At 45.9% G+C, this 21,299-nt stretch overlaps 1 protein-coding gene across 1 annotated transcript in view; it reads left to right on the forward strand.

Annotated features, from left to right (window-relative positions):
• The window catches only part of ESAM (endothelial cell adhesion molecule), a 79,209-nt gene extending 59,577 nt beyond the window's left edge, over window positions 1-19,632 (forward strand). Inside the window, exons 3-7 of the mRNA XM_053270075.1 lie at window positions 8,758-8,971; window positions 10,767-10,922; window positions 12,364-12,486; window positions 15,050-15,188; window positions 16,100-19,632. Of these exons, the coding sequence (XP_053126050.1) occupies window positions 8,758-8,971; window positions 10,767-10,922; window positions 12,364-12,486; window positions 15,050-15,188; window positions 16,100-16,550 (1,083 nt within the window). The 3' untranslated portion in view covers window positions 16,551-19,632. The remainder of the gene's footprint in view (window positions 1-8,757; window positions 8,972-10,766; window positions 10,923-12,363; window positions 12,487-15,049; window positions 15,189-16,099) is intronic.
• The last annotated feature ends 1,667 nt before the right edge of the window (window positions 19,633-21,299 follow it).

Below are 21,299 nucleotides of genomic sequence, written 5' to 3' on the forward strand. Positions count from 1 at the left end.
CGTATTTCTGTACCACCTTATATAGAAATCTCCAGGTGGTGTACAAGTTAAAACATAATATAAAAACCAATATAAAACAATTAAAAATCATAACCGATAGAAACAATCTCAATAAGTAAAAACATATTATTAAAATTTGCATTTCACTTAAAAGCCTGGGGAAACAGGAAAGTCTTGAGGGTCTTCCTGAAAACAAACAGAGAAGGAGATGCTCTTATTTCAATAGGGAGCGTATTCCGGAGCCCTGGGGCAGCCACAGAGAAGGCCTGGTCCTGAGTCGCCACCAAACGAGCCGGTGGCAGCCGTAACTGGACCTCTCCAGATGATCTTAATAGGCAACAGGGTTCATGACAGAGAAGGCGCTGTCTTAAGTATGAATTAAATATGGAGCTCAGTTCTGTTTATTTACAGTCACTGACCAGAAGAAAATATTTACATACAGCCCAAACAGTAACAATACACTAATCCAGTTATTCATAAACCTTAAGAAATCTCACTATACAGATACTCTCTTCCATCGAATTCTATTGGCAACAAGATCTATAGCATTAGCCCTCGGGTCATTGACAAACGATGCCCGGAGTTGTAAACAATGATCAGAAATCAGGATAACTGTCGATTTTTCTATCTATAATTTGCAATAGTCTGAATGTATTCTGGCCAAGATGTCCTGCGGTTTGAGCACTATTTCCTTCCTCTTCCAAGGCAAAATGTGATGTGGACAGTGCCTCTGCTGTGATGCAGGGACATTGCCTAGCGGGCCTCACTAAACCCCTCAGCCACACTTAAAAATAAAACAAAATAAAGCCACACTTAATTCAGCTAATCAGACAATAGTTGCTTTTGTCTGGCTCAGACTATTGAATTTGATCCATCTAGCTCAGTGTTGTCGACCCTGCCTGGGACCTTCTGCATGCAAAGCAGTTGCTCTGCCACTGAGTCTCATCCCCTAAAGAATAAACACCATTGCTAGTAATATGGGTAGTTGCTCTATACCAGATCAGACCATCTAGCTCATAGGAGCATAGGAAGCTGCCATATACTGAGTCAGACCCTTGGTCCATCTAGCTCAGTATTGTCTGCACAGACTAGCAGCTGCTTCTCCAAGGTTACAGGCAGGAGTTTCTCGAAGCCCTATCTCGGAGATGCCGCCAGGGAGTGAACTTGGAACCTTCTGCCTGCAAGCAAGCAGATGATGCACTTCCCAGAGCAGCCCCATCCCCTAAGAAGGGAATATCTTCCAGTGCTCACGCATGTCATATCCCATTCAAATGCAAACCAGGGCAGACCCTGCTTAGCAAAGTCGACAATTCATGCTTGCTACCACAAGACTAGCTCTCCTCCCATCGCAAAGGGGGGAAATATTGCCTACACTGTCTAGCAGCAGCTCTTCAGGTGTTTCAGGCAAGATTCCCCCCCTCCCCGTCCTTTCTGGAGATGCCAGGGATTGAACCTGGGACCTTCTGCATGCAAGCAGCTGCTCTGCCACTGAGTGACAGCTCCATCCCTCTATATACTGCCCTGAGCCATTTTTGGAAGGGTGGTATAGAAATTAAATAAATACATAATAAATAAATACATACATACATAAATAAAATATACACTCCCATCCCTTTTATGTGTTCGACACACATACATGCATGCCCCCACATCCAAAAACTAAAAATCAAACCACTCCGTGTAAAGATCATTTGAAGGAAAGAGAAGAAGAGGACGACCAGCAGCAAGGTGGACGGACTCGATTACGACAGCAATGAATGCATCAGTGAGAGACCTTAAAGGCCAAGCTGAAGACAGAGCATCCTGGAGAGAATCTATCTAGGTGGTCGCTAAGAGTTGACACCAACTTGACGGCACTTAATCAATTAATCAATCAATGTAAAGATCATAAATCAAACTGCCTGTCTCCATTTTCAGATCATTCAGTGGCTCCTGCCCACTATCTAGCATTCAGTGTTTCCAAGCTGATATGTGGAACTCCTTTGCAATGAAACTGGCTTGTTTTTGTGTGATCTGGGTCTTTAGACTCCACAGGGAAGACTCTCCCGCACATACAAAAGAAGCTTCTGTTAGGAGTGCAGGTTGCCAGTGGAGTGCGTAAAATGAGCTGGGAAGCAGACAGTGGTATCGCCTGTTACTAGGAGGGGGGCAGGAACAGAGACTGAGTTCTCAAGGGAGAGATGAGTCTGGAGGAAAGGAGTTTTGAGCTGGGCTGGGCGGTCCTGTGTGTGCCTCAGCACCCTCTGTTCTCTGAGAGATGGTGAACCTGTATCTGGAAGAGCTCACATGATGGACTGCTTCTCCATTAAACAAAAACCCCAAAAACTCATGCACTCAGAGAAAACTAGGATGCCAAGGAAGCTAGACTGTCTTCCTGACTAGCTGCCCATCTTGCTGCTCCCCATGGGTGGTGTTCTCTGGTGGCCCCCGGAAGTGCTCAGGGTGGTGATGGGCTGAGGGCACTTGTCATCCCCTTTAATGAGTTGGTGGCAGAGGCAAGATTCAAAATAGGGAAGTCCTGATTTGCAGCTCTCTCTTGGCCACTAGAACTGGGTCAAAGTGAAGAGAGAAGCCCTTACAAAGGGTATTGGTGGGGGGACTCCTTCTGTGGGTCAGAATTATTATTATTATCATTATCATTATCATTATCATTATTATTATTATTACTATTATTACATTTATATCCCGCTCTTCCTCCAAGGAGCCCAGAGTGGTGTACTACATACTTAAGTTTCTCTTTCACAACAACCCTGCGAAGTAGGTTAGGCTGAGAGAGAAGTGACTGGCCCAGAGTCACCCAGCAAGCATCATGGCTGAATGGGGATTTGAACTCGGGTCTCCCCGGTCCTAGTCCAGCACTCTAACCACTACACCACGCTGATGATGCAGGGGAGGGGTGAAATCTGAAGCTTGAAATCTGGAGTGTGGATTCCAGGGGCTAGCAAGGGATTGAGGGTGCTTCCCCCGCCCAGCACACACACAAAAATTCCTGCTCCCCCATCCGCCAGACTGGAACTTTACTGCAAAATGTCAGTTGTAGTATGTGATGGGCCTATTGCTTGAATTAATTATTGTAAAGCCTCCATTGTTACCTTTGTAAGTATTTAATGTATAGCAAAATCCGAATGTACAGCAAAATCCTCACTCCCTCATAATGTTCTTTGCCACCCCTTTACTCCCCCAAACTAGTTGTTCTGGAGGGACCCCAGGAAGTAGAAATGCATGCATTTTAAAGATTTTTGAGGACTGCTTCATGCATGGCATTTTTCTTGCATCGAAGAAGCTCTATGGGGAGCTAAGGTTCTTAGTAGTGCAAGTGTGGTCACTTTTGCCAATATATTGATAGGGCATGGACAGAGACATCAGCAATGTAATACCCTGTCCTGGAGAGAGAGGAGGGTGTTAGAAGTAAGAATTCTAAAGCATTGTTTTTAGCTCTGCAGTGACCTCTTCTGGCCACTAGAGGCATGATGAGATGTTAATAGGTCTGTCTTAGTCAAGTAAGGTAAAGTGTGCTGTTGAGTCGATTTTGACTCCTGGCGCCCACAGAGCCCTGTGGTTTTCTTCGGTAGAATACAGGAGGGGTTTACCATTGCCTTCTCCTACGCAGTATTGAGATGATGCCTCTTTCAGCATCTTCCTGTATCGCTGCGGCCCGATATAGTACCAGCGGGGATTCGAACCGGTAACCTTCTGCTTCTTAGTCAAGCATTTCCCCACTATGCCACTTAAGGTGACTGTCTTAGACAGCATCAGAGTCATTTAGAATTGATCATTTGTTGAAGGCTAGTGCCTGTTTGGTTATGTTGTTCAATGGCTTTCTCTCAATCTGTGTTAGTTTCTTAATAAATTTTTATCACTTGTTTTTTGAACTCAACCCACTGTTTCCAGATAATTGAGAGGAGAGCTGGTCTTGTGGTAGCAAGCATGACTTGTCCTCTTAGCTAAGCAGGGTCCACCCTGATTGCATATGAATGAGAGACTTGATGTGTGAGCACTGTCAGATATTCCCCTCAGGGGATGGAGCCGCTCTGGGAAGAGCACAAGGTTTCAGGTTCCCTCTCTGGCATCTCCAAAACAGGCCTGAGATTCCTGCCTGCAATGTTGGAGAAGCTGCTGCCAGTCAGGGTAGACAATACTGAGCTAGATGGACCAAAGGTCTGACTCAGTATATGGCAGCTTCCTATGTTCCTATAATCTCTTGAGCTAAACGTCTTTACCACCAGAGCATACTCTGCGACGTGAGGCCTTGAATGTTTCTCCTCACACCCTTCAACTGAGGGGAGGGTTTTTTTTGTGTGCTCTGAGAGCCTAACTGCATTGCAAGTGAAGCCATTCTAAAATCCATGTGGACTTTTGCAGTACAAGTTGTTCAGCTCTCTCCAGCCTCCTCGCTGCTGCCGCCTATGCACGCTAGCATGTGCGAGCTCAACATCTCGGAGCACTTTGCAGCCTGTAAATGAATTCAGGTCCCAAAGCTTCATGCGAGCCGCATTAGTCCCATATTACAGCCGGGTGAGCCAGAACACAGAGAAGTTACAGATATGCAGCTACTCTAGAAGACGTGAGGGCAGAATGTTAGAATTGTGCCGGGTGTGTGTGTGTGTGTGTGTGTGTGTGTTGGAGCTGACTTGGAGACAGTGGCAGCTGGTTTGCAACCTTTAAATGTAAATTAGTAGGTGCTTACCTCCGATACAGCCACACCTGAAAGCTCTTCCCAGCAGCCCAGAGCCCATGTGAGCCCTTTCTATGTCCTTTCCAGCCCGCACTTGCTGCTGGCTGCATTTATTTCCCTTCCTCTCCCTCCAGTGAGGGAGAGGAAGGGAAATAAATGATCCAGCAAGATCGGGAGAGCTGGGGTGGGCCCTCTGGCAATCAGGCCATGCCCCTTTTGTGCATGACATCATGCGCAACAGGTGCTTTGGCGGCCCTTTCCATTGGTGGCCTGGGTTCTTTGAACCCGTTTGTTCAATGGTAGCTCCGCCCCTGGGCGCACTGCTGCTGGAAAGAGCTTTCAGATGCGGCAGTATGGGAGGTGAGCATTTACACTTAAAGGTGCCTCCTGCCAGCCGCCCCTGCTTGGAGATCCGCTGCTTTGCATGCAGAAGGTCCCTGTTCCAGTTCTCCAGAACGACTCTTGTCAACCAGCTGCTGCTTGTTGGTTGGTGGAGGCCAGAGGTTCTCAAGCTGGGCCTCAGATGTTGTTGGACTTCAACTCCCATCACCCCCAGCCAAAGGCCATTGTGGCTGAGGATGATGGGAGTGGTAGTCCAACATAAGAACATAGGAAGCTGCCATATACTGCGTCAGACCATAGATCCATCTAGCTCAGCATTGTCTTCCCAGACTGGCAGCGGCTTCTCCAAGGTTGCAGGCAGGAATCTCTCTCAGCCTGATCTTGGAGATGCTGCCAGGGAGGGAACTTGGAACCTTCTGCTCTTCCCAGAGCAGCTCCGTCTCCTGAGGGGAATATCTTGCAGTGCTCACACTTCTAGTCTCCCATTCATATGCAACCAGGGTGGACCCTGCTTAGATAAGGGGACAAGTCATGCTTGCTACCACAAGACCAGCTCTCCCCAGATGAATAACATCAGCTGGGGACCCAAACTTGAGAAGCCCTGGTGTAGACAAGATAAGAATGGGGTTAGGTACTAAATCCAAGATACAATAAAAAAAAAACAAATCCTATCTAACTGATAATGAAAAGAAGTTATATTATCAATAAAATCAGAAAGTGCATACACAGCCTTCATCTCCATTAAAGACGGAGATCATATAATATAGGCAATCCTTTAAGTGGTAAGGTTTTTGTTATTTGCATTAGTGCTTAAAGGGTTTCCTATATTATACGATCTCTGTCTTTAACTATTAGTAGACAGTACTGTCCCAGAGGGCCAAATGGTCTGACTTAATATAAGGATGTTTGTAGGGTTTTGATTTACATCTTTTGGGGTTCATTTGTTCTACTACATTTCACTCCTGTGTGGGCCTCCATATCCAAGGTCAGGCAAGCACCTGCTGAACATCAGCAGTACTGTTGGCAAACTGGGATTGGTACTTCTCTAGGTTCTGAAACATGCCCCCCCCCGCCCCATGGATATGAGAGGATTATCTTCCTCGGAGGCCTTCAGGGCGCATTCCAAGATTACACGCTGTTAAGCAGTAAAATGCTTCAGCTTGGCAAGATCCTTTTGAAAACATAAAATAGTTTGTGCAACCCTCCTCCAACAGGAAAATGCAGCTTTTTTTTTTTTTTTTTTTGCAATGCACATGCAACATTATAGGACTAAAATGCAAGGATAAAATCCAAAAGAAGCCATCAGAAATGCAAATGGCACCCTTGTGCAGCGGGGAAGTAACTTGCCTAAAGAGCAAGAGGTCGCCGGTTCGAATCCCTGCTGGTCTGTTACCCAGACTATGGGAAACACCTATATTGGGCAGCAGCGATATAGGAAGGTGCTGAAAGGCATAATCTCATACTGCAGGCTCTGTGGTCACCAGGACGGCACAGGACGGCACACTTTACCTTTAATTTTAATTTTAATCTGCTTTTAAATGGTTTTTGATTTTGATTGCCATGTCTTTTTTATTTTAATGTAAACCACCCTGAGCCACTTTAGGAAGGCTGGTATATAAATCGAATAAACAAACAAACAAATATTGTAGGCTAGACACTCCCCAATCGTTCATTGGGCCCACTGCTTAATTTTTGTGTGTCGGTTTGTTTTAAATAAATAAAGGCACAGGAGCCAGAGCCAGGGAAAAGGTGGTGATCGTACCCTCCCTCCCTTTCCACATCTGCATTGAGACAAAACCCTAACCGGCCTACCATGCAACAACTTCAGAGCCGTCCTGCTTCCGTGGGATGAACTGGTGAAACCGAGGCCTCAGATGATGTCTGCCTTGCTTTCCCAAGGCACTCCTTTTTGCCTCCAAAGAATTTGCCCACATCCTGGCTGTGGAAACCTAAGCGGTGTACTGCTGCTGTTGCCACGGCAACCAAGCATCCTCCGTTGGATGTGATAGACCTGTCACCACACCAGGTGGGGAATGCTACGCCACACAGGCTCCTTTGAGCCTCCTCGGAAAGGAAACGAAGGCAGAAGACTGAGATCTAAACTTGTGGGAGACACTCTTTTATGGTGCAGCATCTTACTAGCCACGGATGGTGTGGATGTGTAGGGAGGCAGGGCATACAAGTGTGCCCTTGTGGGTGCAATGGGTCATGATGGGGTGGGGTGGGAGATCATCCTGAAGATGCCCATAAGGGTGTTGTAAGCATGTCAGCGGAGGAATGTTGGAGGGGCTTCCTACATAGAGACACATAGAGACATTTCAAGATTGGCAGCAGCCCTGGGACAGGCTTCCAGTGGTGCTCTTTGGACCGGACTTCCAGGCGGAGGTCCGGTCCAATGCAGGCCTGGGGGGGCCTCCAAATGCCGAGCGGCCTGCTAATTTAAGTGGCAGGGTTGCCACTTGCAAAATGTGGCATCTCTCTTCAAGCCAGTGTGGAGTATCTTATTTAGAATATCTTCTAAAAATACCCCCCCCACACACACACACAAAAGAGTTCCCAACTTGCCCTGAGCATGTTCTGGTGTAAAAAAAATAGTGCATTGCAGCTTACCAGGCGGGGGCAGCGGTGGGGGGGTCAAAGGCCTTTAGATCTAGACTCCAAAATTACCTAGGTGCATCTCTGCAGGCTGCTATACTCCCTCTCCCTGCATCAGCACACCAACACAGGGGGAGAGGTTGGCACTGCACACAGGTGTGCAGCCCCTTGCTCACTCCAGTCAACAAAATGTGTTCTTTGCCAGATAGATTTATTTTGTTTTATTTTAATTTCTTTAGTTACACCTGCAAGTATTTTGGAGGTTCACCATGTTTAGCTATTAGGTAAATATAAGAATAAGCCATTCTTCTTCTTCTTCTTCTTCTTCTTCTTCTTCTTCTTCTTCTTCTTCTTCTTCTTCTTCCTTGTTTGCACAGTCAAACAGGTGTTATTGACTGGTTTGTTTTATCCAGACATTGAATCCTTCCAAAAGACCTGGGATACCAGAATAGACCAAGGATCTGACTTGGTTTAAGGCAGCTCCCTAGGTTCCTATGAAACTGTATTATTCCCTTGTTCTGAAGCTCTGGTGGAATCCTGCTTGTGACCGCATGTGGGTTGGAACACACAACACAATTCAAAATTTATCTGTTTGCTTAGTCCAGGGTGCCTGGGGCTGTGTCAGAGTAAAAGCAAAGTGGTCCTTGCTTACCCTCGCTGACATTGCCACATAACCAGATCTGATTGGTTCTGCGACATCACCGCATTCACTCAGTGATCCCTGACTACCCAGGATTCTGTAGTGAAGGAGAAGTAGTTTTAAACAATAGTACCAAATGCTGCTGTGACATCATTGCATTTGCTAGGTGATCCCTGATTGAGAAGAGGAGAAGAAGTTTTTAAAAATTGTCCCAAAGCAACAGTGGATTGAGGGAACCGAGACGCCGAAAAGGTGCAAAAACGAATCTGAACAGAGAAAAGTTGCATTTTTTCCCTCCAGGTTCTGTGCTGCACCACTCAGATTTTCTTATCACCTCAAAGATGAAAATTCAGCACAGCTAAAAATGTGGGCATTGTTGAGAGTTTTTGGTGACATGTTTTTGCATCTTGTGCATTGGTCACTTTCGCTTTCGTTTTTCTCAGGGGGATATCAGTTTGGTAGGACCACTTAATTTCTTCTCTCTCTCTCTCTCTCTGTCTCTCAGATATTGAAATACATGGGCGGAAAAGTACAAAAGGATGAGACACACCTGAAGAATCGGGTTGGCTTTGTGTACTCCATGCCTTTCCGTAACATCTCCATTGCAATTAATGAAACCCAAGAGAAAGACTCTGGCAAGTATATGTGCACGGTCAACGTGGAGGATGATTCTCCGCAGTATGGAAAAAACATCGGAATAATCAACCTTACAGTTCTAGGTAAACAGAGCCTCTGTTTGCTGCTACTTAGAGGAATGGGAGCTGATAGCGGCTATTTCCCTGCACTGCTGATTACCACGTGTTTGGTTGGGAGGGCAAAACATTGCATTATAACTTTCCATGAATGCAAATTTAAAACCATTCCCCTAGGTTTATCTTGCATGTCAGGAGCTGCCTGGTCATGCTGAAATAGGAGTGCATGGGGTGCATACAGAATAGTCTACGTCTTTTATCTCTTTCCAAAAAAACTGGAAATGTTATCCTTATGGGTGCATAACTGAAGTATCTGCAGGCAAGGAGGTGGTACCAGCAGTCTCAGGATAACTCACAGATATGTGAGTTCCACAGAAATCTGAAGAAAAAGTTAAGGGGCCCCCCAAACCCCCAGAACTACCCCTGTTTAACTTAGTGGAGCAGAATGCTTGTGGACCCAGAGGGCAGTTAACAGACAACAAGTGGGCGGAGCTAATAGAACTTGATGGTGAAGGGGGGAGGAGGGCTTAAACAAAAAGAATTGGGGGTGGGGGATGGATTCAGCTTGAATAATACTTCCTCAAGATAGTCACAACTTCTTCTGCTTCTGAAGGGGGAAAGTGCCTACAATGTTCACCATGCTCAGGTACAGACTCAGGTACTGCATGCACACCAGGGAAATACTGCAACATTTTCTTTCAGGCCCACACTTGTGTAAGCCAAATAGTTGGCAACAGCCATTAGAACCCCTTGCAACTTAAGGGATGCTCAGATGGTTCTCCTGCTTGTTTAGTCACAGCACAGGGTAAGACACAAGGTGTTAGAAACTCTCCCAAATCCCAGACACTCAGCACTCCCAGTGTGAGTAGAAAAAAAAGTGTGCTTCCGTGCAGCAGGACCTTGTTTGTATGACCTGGCCTGGTGTGCGATCTGGAGGCACCAGTCACATGGGGAGGCCCGTGTGCCTTTGGACTGTTTGCAGACTTTGATGGAAATGCATAGATTGGGGAGGAGAGCTGGTCTTGTGGTAGTGGTGTGAATTGTCCCCTTTGCTAAGCAGGGTTTGCCTTGGTTTGTATTTGGATGGGTGACTACGTGTGAGCGCTGTAAGATATTACCCCTAGGGGATAGGGCTCAGTGGAGGCTCAATGGGGCTCAATCCCTGGCAGCATCTCAAGGTAGCACTGGAAAAGACTCTTGCCTGAAACCTTGGGGAGCTGCTGCCAATCAGGGTTAAACAGTCCTGAGTTAGATGGACCAATGGTCTGACTCAGTATAAAGCAGCTTATGCGGCTTCCTACGTTCTCCTGCATATGCTTAGAACACACTTCACTTGTTGGGTAGGGGGCTGTAGCTTAGTGGAAGTGCATCTGCTTTGCATGCAGAAGGTCCCAAGTTGGCAGCATCCCCAAGTAGGGCTGGGAGAGACTCCTGCCTGAAACCTTGGAGAGCCACTGCCGGTCAGTGTGTACAACACCGCTAGATGGACCCATGGCTCTGACTCAGTAGAAGGCATCTGCCTATATTTCTATGTTCTTAAATTAATTTAATTTAAGAATTTGCAAATTAGCATGTGCAAAGCTTCGCAAACTGGCAACAATGTGCAGCAAGCAATGCATGAAAAAGCAAAGCACCCAAGATTTCAGTGGAAGGGTGCTGAGCTGAATACAGCCATGTGAGAATTTATCGCTGATGGGTTCAGAACAAGCTACAGTTTTATTTGTGGCCAGTAGGTGGTGCTGCTCTGCTAACATTTTTCACATGATCACATTGGAACAGACTTTCCTTAATGCAGGTATTCCTCTACCCTCCTTATTTGCAGTCCCTCCATCTAAACCAAAATGTGACGTTCATGGAAGCTCTCATGTTGGGGCGAATATCAGCCTGAGCTGCAAGTCGTCTTCGGGCAAACCTGTCCCTACGTACCATTGGCAACGCACTGGACCCACCTCTCAAGTTTTCTTTTCACCTGTGCAAGGTAGGGGGAGAAATCATCAATTACAATATCATGAGGTGCGCAAAACTTCTGGGAATAAGATGGCACCCTGCAATATTTAGCCATCTAATGGCACAGTGAGCAAATGACTTGAATAGCAAGCCAGAGGTTGCTGGTTCAAATCCCCGCTGGTATGTTTCCCAGACTATGGGAATGCACTGTTTCCTAGTGTGTTCGCCAGACTATGGGAAACACCTCTATCAGGTACCAGCGATATAGGAAGATGGCAAAAGTCATCATCTCATACTGTGAGGGAGGAGGCAATGGCAAACCCCTCCTGTATCCTACCAAAGAAAAACCACAGGGCTCTGTGGTCACCTGGAGTTGACATTGACTCGATGGAACACTTTACCTTTACACTGCAATATATATTTTAGAAATGAATCCGAATCAGTGGAGAAACATATATGTACGAATTAGATTAGTATAGAATCATTTCCCAAACCTGCTAGCCAAAGTCAGTCAGATGAATATTTATATACTGCTTTTCAACAAAAGTTCCCAAAGTGGTTTACATAGAGAGAGAAAATAAGTAAAGATGGCTCCCTGTCCTCAAAGGGCTCACAATCTAAAAAAGCAACATAAGATAGACCCCAGCAACAGCCACTGGAGGGACGCTGTGCTGGGGATGGATAGGGTCCTGCTCAATAAAGAGAATCACCACTTTTAAAAGGTGCCTCTTTGCTCAGTTAGCAGCAGGATACTGGTGTCTGATTATTCCTGGAATGGGCGTATAAGAGGAAGAATAGCCTGTCTATTGTGTGACTGGGGTCTCTGTGTTCTTCTTGAACCAGGGATCACCCCATGAAGCTAATTGCCAGGAGGTTTAGGAACGACAAAAGGGAGTTTCTTTTTCACACAGTACATAATCAATTTGTGGAACTCTTTGTCTCAGGATGTGACGATGGCCACTACCTTGGGTGGCTTTAAAAAGGGCTTAGACTATTTCATGGTCTACCTATGGCTACTGGTCTTGATGGCTATAGGCTACCTCCAGGCTCAGTGATCAGATGCCTCCAAGTACTGGTTGCAGGGGAGCAACAGCAGGAGAGAGGGCATGCCTTCATCTATGGCCTGTGGTCTTTCCAGAGGCTCCCCATAGGGAAACAGGTTGCTGGACTAGATAGGCCTTGGCCCTGATCCAGCAAGGTGGGGCTTGCAGTCTAAAGAGAAACACAAAGGAGACACCAGGAGGGGTGTTATAGGTCGTGGATAGGGACCATTGTTCTCCCTCTGCTAAATATAAGTGAACCACCACTTAGAAGGTGCCTCTTTGGGTTTGCTCGGTTTAGTTTTCCAGGGTAGAGACATTTGTTGGGGGGAATCTCGTCTCAGTGCTTCTTGCTATGGTGCCACGGATGAACAGGTTGGAACCCAGATCAGTATGGAGCTGCAGCTCTGAAGGGTGCGGTTTATTTTGCAGACGTCCACAAGGGGACTCTGAGGCTGACGAACCTCTCCATGGCCATGTCTGGGACTTACGTCTGCAACGCGTTCAACGATGCCGGCCGCTCCAGCTGCACCATCAGGCTGGAAGTGAACCCCAGTGAGTGTCTTTTTGGAATGGCGAGACGTCGCTGTGGGCAGCTGGTGGGAGCCGGGAGGGAGCCCTTGGTAGAAACGGAAGGGTAGAGCATGCTGAACCCTCTGGCCAGGATGGAACTGTTGGAGATGTGACTCCATAGGCACTAACTCTCAATGCTAATAACTCCTGTTGACCACTAGGGGAGTTAGGCGTAGAGGCAGAGAATGTAGAACAGGGATTCTCAATGTGTGGGTCCCCAGATGTTATTGGACTTCAACTCCCATAATCCCCAACCAAAGGCCACTGGGGCTGGGGATTATGGGAGTTGAAGTCCAATAACAGCTGGGGACCCAACGCTGAGAATCCCTGGTGTAGAACAACTGCCCCCTTGTTCTCTCTCATTTTTGTATCTCTGCTCTGTGATTGGTAGACTGATATTCTTAGGACACTCCTCCCCTCCTTTGTTCTCTCTGTTCTTTCTTCTGCCTTCCATCATGAAGTAGCTAGCACGGGGTGCAGGCTTTCTATCGCAGCTTGTAACTGCTTAAAATAGATCTTTACTTGTTTCTGACCTCGAGCAGTTGTCTCCAGATCGCCTCCCTGAGCTCCGTTCTCATCAGGCTGGGTTCCTCTGTTAAATACGGGGTTGATTCGAATTCTCCCCTACAGAAATTTAGCAGGTTTATTGCTAAGCTTAAAACAGTTCTGCCTTAAGCAAATAATATGAATCAAATTCGCTCATTCGTGTGCTCTGTAAATGTTTCTCTGACCCATGGTGCATTCCACCTTATTTTGCATAAATGAATGGGTGTTTAGGGTCATTGTGCCTGGTGGCTGATGGGAGTTGTAGTCCAGCAACAACATCAGGAGATCCAAGTTGGAGGACCCCTGTCATAACGGTTCTTGACTTCCTTTACGCCAGATTACTTTCACTTTCACTTTTGAATGAGCTGTTTTCTCTGCTTCATGAATGGCATAGGAGAATGGCACATCCTGGACCCAAAGCCATTCATTGGATCATATGCGAAAATGCTTGTTTTCTCATGGCTGGTTTGTACAGCCAAGCTCACGGCTTGTGGATACAGCGACTTACTGCGTGAATGAGTCATTATAAACGGGTCACCACAAACTAAACCCTGAACCCCAAGAGTGACCCCTCCATGAGGAAAGGTAAGGTCATTCCCCTAGGCAGCAGATCATTGGGGCAGCCATAAGATGCCCTCCAGCCCCTGACCTTTTGGAAGGGGGAGGGAACGTGAGTGCTTGAAGGGTGGCATTTGGTGCCCTGTCTGAGATACAGAGGTCTTGTGTATTCCAATGAAGCCAGATCCACATATTCATGAAATGATTGTACATGCACTTACGAATAGACTTTGAATGGAGAAGGGCAGATCCAGCCTGGTGGTTGAACTGGATCCAATTACATTAATTATTTTACTTACTTACTTATTAATTAAATTTATATCCCGCCCAAACATATGTCTCTGGGATTTAAAAGATCTATGCCCCTCCCCTCCAGTACTCTACTGCTTGGAGTGGCTTCCAACATCAATAAAATAGAGACCATATAAAACAGTAACAATAACATTTAAAAAGTTAAAACAGTCCTTCTCTGTTTGCTTTCAGGAAGACCCTGAAGACATACCTGTTTTCCCAGGCCTTCAACTGAGATTTGATTTTTACATTTTAATGTGTTTTTAACGTGTTTTTGTCTGTAATTTTTATCTTTTTATGAATTGTAAATGTTATATTTCATGTTTTAATTCTGTACACCACCTAGAGATTTTTATACTAGGCGGTATGTAAATATAACAAACAAACAAACAAACAAACAAACAAATAAATGACTAAGCTAAAACCATGTTTAAAGGTATGCATTTTTAAAGTGTCAAATTAAAAGTTATAAATGGAAGGCTAAAACCTAAGAAACCTACCAAATATAGCAGTGGATAAACTATTATAAAGCTTCTCTAAAAGGATGTCTTCAATTGTTTCCTAAAAACATTTATTACCTTCTTATTACCTGGTTAGTTCAGATTACCCGTGTTGTTGAAATAGTTGTGATCATCTATGGTGTTGATCTGGATCCAATTATCCATTTATTACCTGGTTGGTAAATCTGGATTACCCATGTTTTTTAAACCGATTCCATTATCCACCCAGCCGTGTTGTTTAACGGGAACTGACTATTAGTGGTGTTAAACTGGATCAGATTACCTGTGTCGTTGAACATTGCCCATTTGCCTTGTTCCTTGGACCTTTTATTAGGGATGTGCAAAAAATTCAACTTAATTGATTCAAATTGAATTGATTAAACTCAAAACTGCTTGCACCGAATGGGATTCGTTTGAATTGATTCAATTGGGGTGAATTTGAATCAAATTCAAATCAAATTTGGGTGAATTCGATTCGAGTTTGGGTGAATTCAATTCGAACAAATTCCATTCAGTGCAAGCAGCCTCAAGTCGAATCGATTTGAATCCGATTCAAATTCCAATCAATTCAGTTGATTTTTCCCCCTCATTCCCAACTTTTATCTCCACCCGCCTCTACAATCTTCTCTCTGCCACTGTTCCCTTTGCAGCTGTCAGTGCAGCCGTGGTGGCTGGAGCCGTCGTGGGATCTCTCATTGGCCTTGGCCTGATCATCTGGGTTGTTCTTCATCTGTTTGTCTACAGAAGGAAGAAGAAAGAAGCGCAAGATGAAATGGCCAATGAGATTAAGTAAGAATCCCTTTTTACTGTAAATATCTGGCATGAGCTCAGCGAGATTCTTAGGCCAGGCTGATGAGCACGTTGGATGCCTAGACGATACTTAACATTTCTTGTTGATCCCAGTTTGCTTCCGGCAGTTGCAATTCTGATAAATCACTGCTGAGGATGTTAACAAGGGAGTCGGGTTTTTTAAAACCTTGGTTTGTTGGTTCGTTCCCTCCATTTCTTTCTCATGGTGTTGAGATAAATATTGTATGTTAAATATGAAGATCCGGAGAGAGGGTTCTCTCTCTCTCTCTTTGTGGAGGTGTTCTTTTTTCTTTTCTTTTCTCTTCTTTTCTTTAAATCTGATTATATATTAATTTTAGTTGTATTACTTATTACTTGAAATTTAACAGTGGGGGGAGGTAGATAGAAGTGGTCAACATCCAGGGCTGGATTTTGAGCCACGTTTCAGCTGTGAAGCACATAACCCTGTTGTTGGTTTCCTCCGCCTCTTGTAGGGAAGATGCCTACATGGAGGGAAAGTGGACAGGAGATTGCCAGGCACTTAAAAGATGTGGGGCTGGGGCTCACAGCCCCACCTTTTGACAATTACACTCAATCGTACCTCCAGATTATTTACATTTTTTAGAAGACTCTAATGTTATAATACAGCAGCATCTATGAAGGTGGAAGCTGCAGAGAGCTGGGTGAGGCGAGGTGCTCCTCCACATGCTCCATGCAGGTGCCTCCATGACTGCACCTCCTTTCCAGGAGAGGTCATGGAGGGAGGGAGCTGTTGAGATTCGGGGCTCTGAGCCCTTCATTGGGGTCCACGCCCCATGGGCCACCTGCTAGTGACGCCCCAAAAGTAGATGAAGAAAATCTACACATTCCCTCTCTCTTAACCCTGTCGTTGGTTTCCCCACCTCTTGCAGGGAAGATGCCGTTGCCCCCAAGACGCTTTCCTGGGCGAAAAGTCCCGGTTCGGACGTCATCTCCAAGAACGGCACCTTGTCGTCGCTGAACACGACCCGAGATCACAAACTGTACCCGTCCAAGCCCGCCTCGGACACGGCCTCCATCACCACCGCCACCGGCAGCACGGTGGGCTACAAGCCGCCCTTCAGCCACCTCCGGAGCGGGACGCTTACGCCCACACCCAGCCTCTCCAACCAGTCGTTGCCCCTCTACTTCCCACCGACGGCCAACGGGATCCATGGCCACCATGCCAATGTGCCGGCCCATAGGAACACTCTCCACAGGACCAACGGGGCCCAACCCCAGGAGCCCTCCACCCCACAAGGGCTCTCCTCCTCCTCCCTTTCCCGAATGGGGGCGGTGCCCGTCATGGTCCCTGCCCAAAGCCAAGCTGGATCCTTGGTGTAAACGCTTCCATCGCTTCTGGGACCCTCTGAACGGCAAGCAGCTTCATCAGTCCCAAGCAAGGCGGAGAGTCTGGGCATTGCAGCTCTGTGCTCTCTGCCTCCAGGACTCCTCTGTGCGTGTGTCCCATGCAGGAGCCGTTTTCAAGGCATCACCATAAATGGGACTCAACGGGGACTTTGTATGAGAAACCTTCTGGCAACCGGAGAAAACTTCCACACTCGTCCCAGTGTTAACCTTTCCTCCCTCCTGGCACCAAGTCTTATACCCCCTGAGGACCTTCTTGCAAAGAGACTGTGTTTAATGGAATACCAGTAGGGTTGCCATATTCTGGCTTTTCCAATCTGGGTGCCTAATTTGCATATTATGTAAATTGGCTTGAAAATCATTTCTGAGCAGAAGAGGGACTGCACATTTTGCTCCATAACTCCGCTTCTACAAGGGCTAGAGCTTAGGGGTGTTGTGTTGTTTTGTTTTTAAATGAAATCTGGGTGAACTAAGCAATCTGGGTGAGATGCTTAAAATCTGGGTGGAACCTGGAATTCCGGGGGGCATGGCACCTCTAAATACCAGTGGCTCTCCGGGGATTACTCAGTACCCTGTACGACTCCCCTTTTAGTCTCCTAGTAGGAAATGCCATGCCGGGATTGGCTAGCTCAGTTTGAAATCACAATCGGGGGGCAGGCAAGCTTGGCTCTCCAGCTGTTGTTGAACTCCTGTCATCCCAGGGGATGATGGGAGTTGTAGTCCAACAGCAGTTGGATAGCTAAGTTTGCCTGACCCCTGGGCTAGGTTCTGCTGGTGATACAGACCCTCCTCGGGAAGCCATCCAGGTGGGATGGAAACATCCCTTTCCCAAGGGATGGAAACATGGGCATCTGCGGGCGGGACACAGGAAGCAGTCGCCGGCCCCATTGAATTCAATGGGGCTTACTCATAGGAACATAGGAAGCTGACATATACTGAGTCAGACCATTGGTCCATCTAGCTCAGTATTGTCTTCACAGACTGGCAGCGGCTCCTCCAAGGTTGCAGGCAGGAGTCTCTCTCAGCCCTCTCTTGGAGATGCTGCCAGGGAGAGAACTTGGAACTTTATGTTCTTCCCAGAGCGGTTCCATCCCCTGAGGGGGAGATCTTCCAGTGCTCACACTTCTAGTCTCCCATTCAGATGCAACCAGGGCAGACCCTGCTTAGCTAAGGGGACAAGCCATGCTTGCTACCACAAGACCAGCTCTCCTTCCCAGGGCGTTTTTCACACAGCAGGCTTTAACCCAAGTTTACTGTGAGGTTTTACTGCGAGTTTGAAGTTGCCCCCCCCAAAAACCAATGCAAAAAGTGGATTTTTTAAACTCCAGATATAAATCAGGCAACACATAACGCACAATTTAAAAAACCCCAAATTCTGTGTGAAGTGCTCCTCAATAGCTCGCAGGGACTTTGGCATAAATCTGGCCGGTGGGTGAACACGCTCCCTCCATTCCAGAGGAGAAGCAAGCTAAAAGCCTTGGGTGAAAAGCACCCTGGTAAATGGGTCTAGGGCTGCAGCTTTTGTGTCCCCTCCTCCTGGAAAAAGTCCTGTGGACATCCATGGTGAGAGAGACTCTTTTGAGATGTTTTTGGAGTGGACAATTATCATGGGGTGGATCATGGGTGTGTCCATTCTGTGGATCCCTGCAAGGGCAGGAAACCCACAGAATCACAGCCCTGCTTTTAAGAAAGCAAGTTTCTAGTCCTTGTGACATCAGAGTGGGATCAGAGTCTACTTGCGAGACTTTCAAAGTCAGAAGGGCCTGAGTAAGGGCTAAAATACATTAAACACATGTTGGCACTTGTGGGATTGTACCCCTAAACGGCAGCTTCTGAGGCGTGGTAATCCAGATCTGGGACCATGGCATGGTGGAAGAGAGGATTTAACTGCCCCCTTCATCATCCTCAATCCATATCCCCCCACCCCGCTCCAATCCATATATGCTTAATTTGCATTATGTATGCATCATTGCTTAATGCAGAATTTTGGATTCAGTTTTTCTTCATGCAGAATGTTCAATTAAGCGAAGCTTCAAGTCAACACAGCCCTGGGCAAGCGTTTCTGCCACCCAGCGGCTGTTGTGAAAATGCTTTTCGGGTGGGTGGAGACTGCTGGGCTGGATCCAAAGAACTGGGAGAAGAGGGACCCTTGTGCTTTTCCACCGAGACCAGTGCAAAAGAGCATTTGCATGCCAGAGTGTGTGTGTGTGGTGCAGCAATGGGGAGCTTCTATACTAGTTTGCAGGCATCTGTGTGTCCAAAAAAGGCCTGGAGGTTCTTGCACGAGAGTAAGATCGTCTTTGGGTTTAGTTTTGCTTTTCTCCTGCACCACTCTAGCACAAGATGTGAAACGGTTCTTCCAGGAGCAGAAGTCAGCTTCTGCATGGAGAAGTGTGCCTTTGGATCTAGTCTCTACACAGTAGCTTTTCCTGGTTTGCTGCAAGTGAAAACTGAGCCCATAATAATACAGTCCTCTTCTGCTGCTACCCTATATATATATATATACTACCGTTTTGGTTCTGGGGATGGAGACTTCTGTTGTTTTTGTGTCTTCTGCCCCCTGCTGATTCTCACTGGAACTTCACCCAGAAGCTTTTCTGAGCTCCAGGTCCCTTGAAGTAGGGGGAACTGCAAAATATTTAAATCTTTCATAACGAGGTGGCACTCAGCTTGTGCAACTAACCCGTATGTAACATTATAGCATAACCTTTTATCAGAATATCCTAATGACTGACTCTTAAGGACGCCTTCAGCATTTTAATACATATTGTGCAATTATGCCATGTATTCAATGGACAACTTGAATCTTTGTTTCTTTTTATAAATCTAGAGAGAGTACATAATTTATACTTCTAAGTATTAACAGGTCTGGGAATTCAGACTAGAGTCCTCTAACCGCTTTCATGCTGGCTGTATTTTGGGGTGTTTTTTTTAATGACATCGAGGCCCTTCTCTTGCACAAGAAGGTAGGAAGGCACTGAAATATTTTTATGTACAGTTTCAAAAATGTATTTTTCATAAATGAGCATTAAAAGTATTTGTTTTTATATTTAAAAAAGGTGGAGAGAGTGTGTCTGCTTCTGGGGCCGGGGATGAGAAGAGAAGAGTTTGTGTGGTGAACTGGATTAATTTATTTTAAAGATATTTCCTCTGCCTTTCCAGCCAAGTGCAGTTGAAGTCAACTTACAAGTAGTTTTTTTAAAAAATGAAAATCAAAATAAAGAATAAAACGGATTTAAAATAACAATCTCCCTGGCAGAGGGAAAGTATCACTAAAGAACTTAACTAATTAAAACCTCTGACGACTATGAATATAAACTGCTTTCCAACACTCAGTTCTGAAGTGGTTAACTGAGCAAAGAGGCACCTTTTAAAAAGTGGTGATTATGTTTATTTAGCAGAGGAAAAGCAACTGGCCCTATCCATCCCCAGCACTGCATCCCTCCAGTGGCTGCTGCTGGTATCTCTCTTATGTTTCTTTTTTTAGATTATGAGCCCTTTGGGGTCAGGGAGCCCTTTTATTTATTTATATCTTTATAAACCGCTTGAGGAACTTTTGTTGAAAAGTGGTATATAAATATTCATTGTTTGTGTTTGTACAGAATAATAAATAATGCAGGGGCATCATTGGGGGCCCATGGGACACGTGCCCCCAATGAATGACTCAGAGCCCCAAATCTCATTACCATCCTCCCTCCTGCATGGCCTCTTCCAGAAAGGAAATGCAGCCATGGAAGCACCCACACAGAGTAGAAGTAGTGGTCCAGCATCGTCTGGGAACGCCAGTTTGAGAAGCCTCGTAGCTTATATGCGGTGCGAAAGGCACTCTAAGGTAGACAAGAACTATTTAGCAAAGGTGTCCTTAGGCTTGTTCTTAATTTATCTGGGGAATGCTGTTTGCTCTGGTGGAGACTGGGCTCGGTAGCTACGACCTGAACCTTTGGGCAGCTCTGTTAATCATTAATTTCTCTGGCTGATCTCAGTTTCTTATGAGGATGGGAACAATTTTAACTTGCCTTGGGGCAGGGCGGGGGGAGATCAGCTGGTGCTTTGGAGGCCTATTGGTGAATATCTGCTTTGGAGGCCTGGTAGTGAGTAGGAGCAGAAGAAGATTCATCTCTTTAAGGTTATGTTGTGGAAGGGATTTTTTCTGTTTATACATACACTAGCTGTTTGTTTTGCACCGATGACTCAGTTAGGCAATTTGTTCTTAACTCAATTTGCAATGCAAAAGTAAAACCTGGAGTTGGTCGGAATGCTCATTTACATTACAAATGCCTCTGCCCCTTCTACATGAGCTAGGATCAAATGTTCACATTAACAGCAACAGAGAAGTTTAAAGAAGATCCAAGCCTCACACAAATTAACAGCCTTGCTCTTCAATGCTTTTAGTCTCTGATGTTCTTCCAGAGATGTGTGTACATGGGGTGCATCTATTTGTACATGAAAAAAACAGAAACCTCACCACTTTCTCTCTCTCACAAAGCAGGCCCTGCTCCCTCGCTGCCCTCACAGTGCCTTTGACATGCTAAAATATTGGCAGTTCTACCACTGATCCAGTTTTGCTTCTCCCCAGATTTTGCAGCTGTCTGTCATGTTTTGGTTTTACAAAGCACCATTTATATTCTTAAGCAATCAAAAGTTCATTTTGCTGCCTCACTTTGTATAAAAGCTAGTTTTAAAATGCTGCAAATCTGCTGGGAAATTGAGTTCATGAGGTCACAA

This window comes from Hemicordylus capensis, chromosome 8 (assembly GCF_027244095.1).
Source record: "Hemicordylus capensis ecotype Gifberg chromosome 8, rHemCap1.1.pri, whole genome shotgun sequence".
NCBI lineage: Eukaryota > Metazoa > Chordata > Lepidosauria > Squamata > Cordylidae > Hemicordylus > Hemicordylus capensis.